This window comes from Austrofundulus limnaeus, unplaced genomic scaffold (assembly GCF_001266775.1).
Source record: "Austrofundulus limnaeus strain Quisiro unplaced genomic scaffold, Austrofundulus_limnaeus-1.0 Scaffold606, whole genome shotgun sequence".
Lineage (NCBI taxonomy): Eukaryota > Metazoa > Chordata > Actinopteri > Cyprinodontiformes > Rivulidae > Austrofundulus > Austrofundulus limnaeus.
Genome location: NW_013953008.1, coordinates 92,550 through 96,683, shown reverse-complemented (window position 1 = coordinate 96,683; position 4,134 = coordinate 92,550). Strand labels below are relative to the sequence as shown.

Genomic DNA, 4,134 nt, shown 5'->3' with positions numbered 1-4,134 from the left:
CTGTTCCTGTTCCTCTTCCTGTTCCTGTTCTTCTTCCTGTTCCTGTTCTTCTTCCTGTTCCTGTTCTTCTTCCTGTTCCTGTTCCTGTTCCTCTTCCTTTTCCTGTTCCTGTTCCTCTTCTCGTTCTGTTCCTCTTCTCGTTCTGTTCCTCTTCCTGTTCTGTTCCTCTTCCTGTTCCTCTTCCTGTTCCTGTTCCTGTTCTGTTCCTCTTCCTGTTCCTCTTCCTCTGCCTGTTCCTCTTCCTCTTCCTGTTCCTCTTCCTGTTTCTGTTCCTGTTCCTCTTCCTTTTCCTGTTCCTCTTCCTCTTCTCGTTCTGTTCCTCTTCCTGTTCTGTTCCTCTTCCTGTTCTTCTTCCTGTTCCTGTTCCTGTTCTGTTCCTCTTCCTGTTCCTCTTCCTCTGCCTGTTCCTCTTCCTCTTCCTGTTCCTCTTCCTGTTTCTGTTCCTGTTCCTCTTCCTTTTCCTGTTTCTGTTCCTCTTCCCGTTCTGTTCCTCTTCCTCTTCCTGTTCCTGTTCCTCTTCCTGTTCTGTTCCTCTTCCTGTTCCTCTTCCTGTTCCTGTTCCTGTTCTGTTCCTCTTCCTGTTCCTCTTCCTCTGCCTGTTCCTCTTCCTCTTCCTGTTCCTCTTCCTGTTTCTGTTCCTGTTCCTCTTCCTTTTCCTGTTTCTGTTCCTCTTCCCGTTCTGTTCCTCTTCCTCTTCCTGTTCCTGTTCCTCTTCCTGTTCTGTTCCTCTTCCTGTTCCTCTTCCTGTCCTCTTCCTGTTCTCTTCCTCTTCCTGTTCCTCTTCCTGTTCTCTTCCTCTTCCTGTTCCTCTTCCTGTTCCTGTTCCTCTTCCTTTTCCTCTTCCTGTTCCTCTTCCCGTTCTGTTCCTGTTCCTGTTCCTCTTCCTGTTCCTCTTCCTGTTCCTCTTCCTGTTCCTCTTCCTGTTCCTCTTCCTGTTCCTGTTCTTCCTCTTCCTGTTCCTCTTCGTCTTCCTGTTCCTCTTCGTCTCCTCTTCCTGTTCTGTTCCTGTTCCTGTTCTGTTCCTCTTCCTGTTCCTGTTCCTGTTCCTGTTCCTGTTCCTCTTCCTGTTCCTCTTCCTGTTCCTCCTCTTCCTCTTCCTGTTCCTCTTCGTCTTCCTGTTCCTCTTCGTCTTCCCGTTCCTCTTCCTGTTCTGTTCCTGTTCCTGTTCTGTTCCTCTTCCCGTTCCTGTTCCTGTTCTGTTCCTGTTCCTGTTCTGTTCCTCTTCCTGTTCCTCTTCCTGTTCCTCTTCCTGTTCCTCTTCCTCTTCCTGTTCCTCTTCCTGTTCCTCTTCCTCTTCCTGTTCCTCTTCCTGTTCCTCTTCCTGTTCCTCTTCCTCTTCCTCTTCCTCTTCCTCTTCCTCTTCCTGTTCCTGTTCTTCCTGTTCCTCTTCCTGTTCCTGTTCCTCTTCCTCTTCCTGTTCTTCTTCCTGTTCCTCTTCCTGTTCCTCTTCCTGTTCTTCCTGTTCCTGTTCCTCTTCCTCTTCCTGTTCCTCTTCCTGTTCCTCTTCCTGTTCTTCTTCCTGTTCCTCTTCCTGTTCTTCTTCCTGTTCCTCTTCCTGTTCCTCTTCCTGTTCTTCTTCCTGTTCCTCTTCCCGTTCCTGTTCCTGTTCTGTTCCTGTTCCTGTTCCTCTTCCTCTTCCTGTTCTTCCTGTTCCTCTTCCTGTTCCTGTTCCTCTTCCTCTTCCTGTTCCTCTTCCTGTTCCTCTTCCTGTTCCTCTTCCTCTTCCTGTTCCTCTTCCTGTTCCTCTTCCTGTTCCTGTTCCTCTTCCTGTTCCTGTTCCTGTTCCTCTTCCTCTTCCTCTTCCTGTTCTTCCTGTTCTTCCTGTTCCTCTTCCTGTTCCTCTTCCTGTTCCTGTTCCTCTTCCTCTTCCTGTTCCTCTTCCTGTTCCTCTTCCTCTTCCTCTTCCTGTTCCTGTTCCTCTTCCTCTTCCTGTTCCTCTGCCTGTTCCTCTGCCTGTTCCTCTTCCTCTTCCTGTTCCTCTTCCTGTTCCTCTTCCTCTTCCTGTTCCTCTTCCTCTTCCTGTTCCTCTTCCTGTTCCTCTTCCTGTTCCTCTTCCTCTTCCTGTTCCTGTTCCTGTCCTGCTGTAAAGGGTGAACGCCTGTGTGGACGTGGTTGTCTCTGGGGTGGGACTTCTGCAGGCGCTGGCGCTGGATCCTGGAGCGGGCCTGGACCACGACGTGCTGCGCTCCAAGGAGGACCTGAAGGAAGCCTTCGTTCATTTCATGGAGCGAGGAGCGGCTGCAGAGCGCTTCTTCAGCAACGAGGAGGTGTTCCAGAGCATCGCACGTGCAGCTGCAGAGTACCCCGGTGCGAAGGCAAGGTGGCATCATCTACAGCTTCTTCTGACCTCCAGGATTGTTCTCCATGATTCATTTCATGTTTGTCTGCTTCCAGCTGTACGTGGGAGGAAACGCTGCCCTCATCAGTCAGAAGTTTGCATCTTACCCTGACCTGATGGTACACCTGCACATCTTACTACTTTACAAAGGTTTCAGTTAGCTTCAGATTACTTTAATCCAGAACAAGGCTGTTCAACACTTTACTAAGTTATTAAAGGCTTTAAAGAACACTTTCTGCTGGATTCTAACTGAAGTTTGTTTATGTAGGATCAGCCTGATTTTATTATTTCACCATTTGATAAGACATGGTGACATTTAGGAGACAAATGATGACACTGTAACACATTCAGCTGTGAAAAACAAAATATTAATGGAATTAATGAAGCTCAACATAGTATACAGTAATTACACTGTACTGATGATTTTTACTTTACACAGTATTTGTCCTTTGAATACACAGTCAATTATTTTTAGGGAAAAGATCAACATTGAAATGATTTTAAATTAAAAGGTTTCAGCAGATTTTTAAAGTCTTAAAAGACACTGAATTCGTTGATCTAAAATAAAACCTTAATTAGCCTTAAAATGTCTTCAATCAATCTGTCAGAGGTGTTAAAATGTTAACACATCTCAAACATTACACTAAGTGTTAACATTTATTTATTTATAGAAATAATAGAGTGAATGCTTCTCGCAGCTCGTTTCCTGTTAAACATTTAGTAAATAGTCTTTAACTGTTTTTTTCTCATTTGGTTTTAATATGAAGTTGGTTTAAATGTCATTAAAGAGTCTTAAAGTCTTAAAATGAAGTCGCCTTCAGCTGTGGGAACCCTGAATTAGTAAATGTGTTGAAATAATTGTGATTATGATTGTTTTGTAATTGAGCAGCTCTATCCCAACAGTAAATGAGACTGATAAATAATAATCCTTATAAATGTTCCAGTGGCTTTCTGACTACAGCTGGGCCTTATAAAATATTATCACCATATATTCATCAGGTCACCTCTAACACACGAGTACACAGTCATAACACTATAATACACTGTGTTCACGGTTTTACTCAGAGTTCACAGTTTAGATTCTGAACAGCTTTTCTGTACTTTGTATTTGTCATTTTAATGTTTTAATATATTTATTAAAATGTTTTTGTCAAGAATTGAGTCGGATACAGTCATACAAATATTTAACCATCTTTATAACTTTTCAGTGCAAACAAATTATATACTGAATGTATGTTTAAATTTAAAAAATATACCAAATATGTCTTTTGTACGTCACAAAATAACTTTACATGTTTTATTTGTTAGACTGACTGATTTCTCTATTAAAATAACTATTCCTTTCAAAACGTTTATATTGTTTAGAGTTCATGTAATCATTTAATATGATTTATTCTTCATATTTGATCATTTATTCAATCACAGAGCAGTTCAGTCACAGTGTGGTTTTAAATATAAACAACATATATTGTGAAGAAGGAAATTTGTAGAAATTTATAAGAACATGGGGGGGGGCAAAGTGTTGATCTGAGTTAATATTTTATAAGAGCAGCAGTTCCTCCTCTGCTCCTCTCCTGTAACAGCTCTGAGGAGAGGAGTTTGGTCAGGTGAACAGAGTTGGACATATCTGTTAGAAAACTACACTCTGAACACACAAACTTATAATCTGTTAGAAAACTACACTCTGAACACACAAACTTATAATCTGTTAGAAAACTACACTCTGAACACAAACTTATAATCTGTTAGAAAACTACACTCTGAACACAAACTTATAATCTGTTGGAAAACTACAC

The 4,134-nt window shown here is 42.3% G+C and overlaps 1 protein-coding gene across 2 annotated transcripts in view; it reads left to right on the top strand.

Moving 5' to 3' along the window:
- Window positions 1-4,134, top strand: part of adpgk (ADP-dependent glucokinase) — a gene marked incomplete in the record, with an annotated part of 39,748 nt that overhangs the window by 7,661 nt on the left and 27,953 nt on the right. For both annotated transcript variants that reach the window (XM_014026987.1, XM_014026984.1), the window contains 2 exon segments: window positions 2,089-2,315; window positions 2,395-2,457. In XM_014026987.1, coding sequence (XP_013882441.1) covers window positions 2,089-2,315; window positions 2,395-2,457 — 290 coding nt within the window.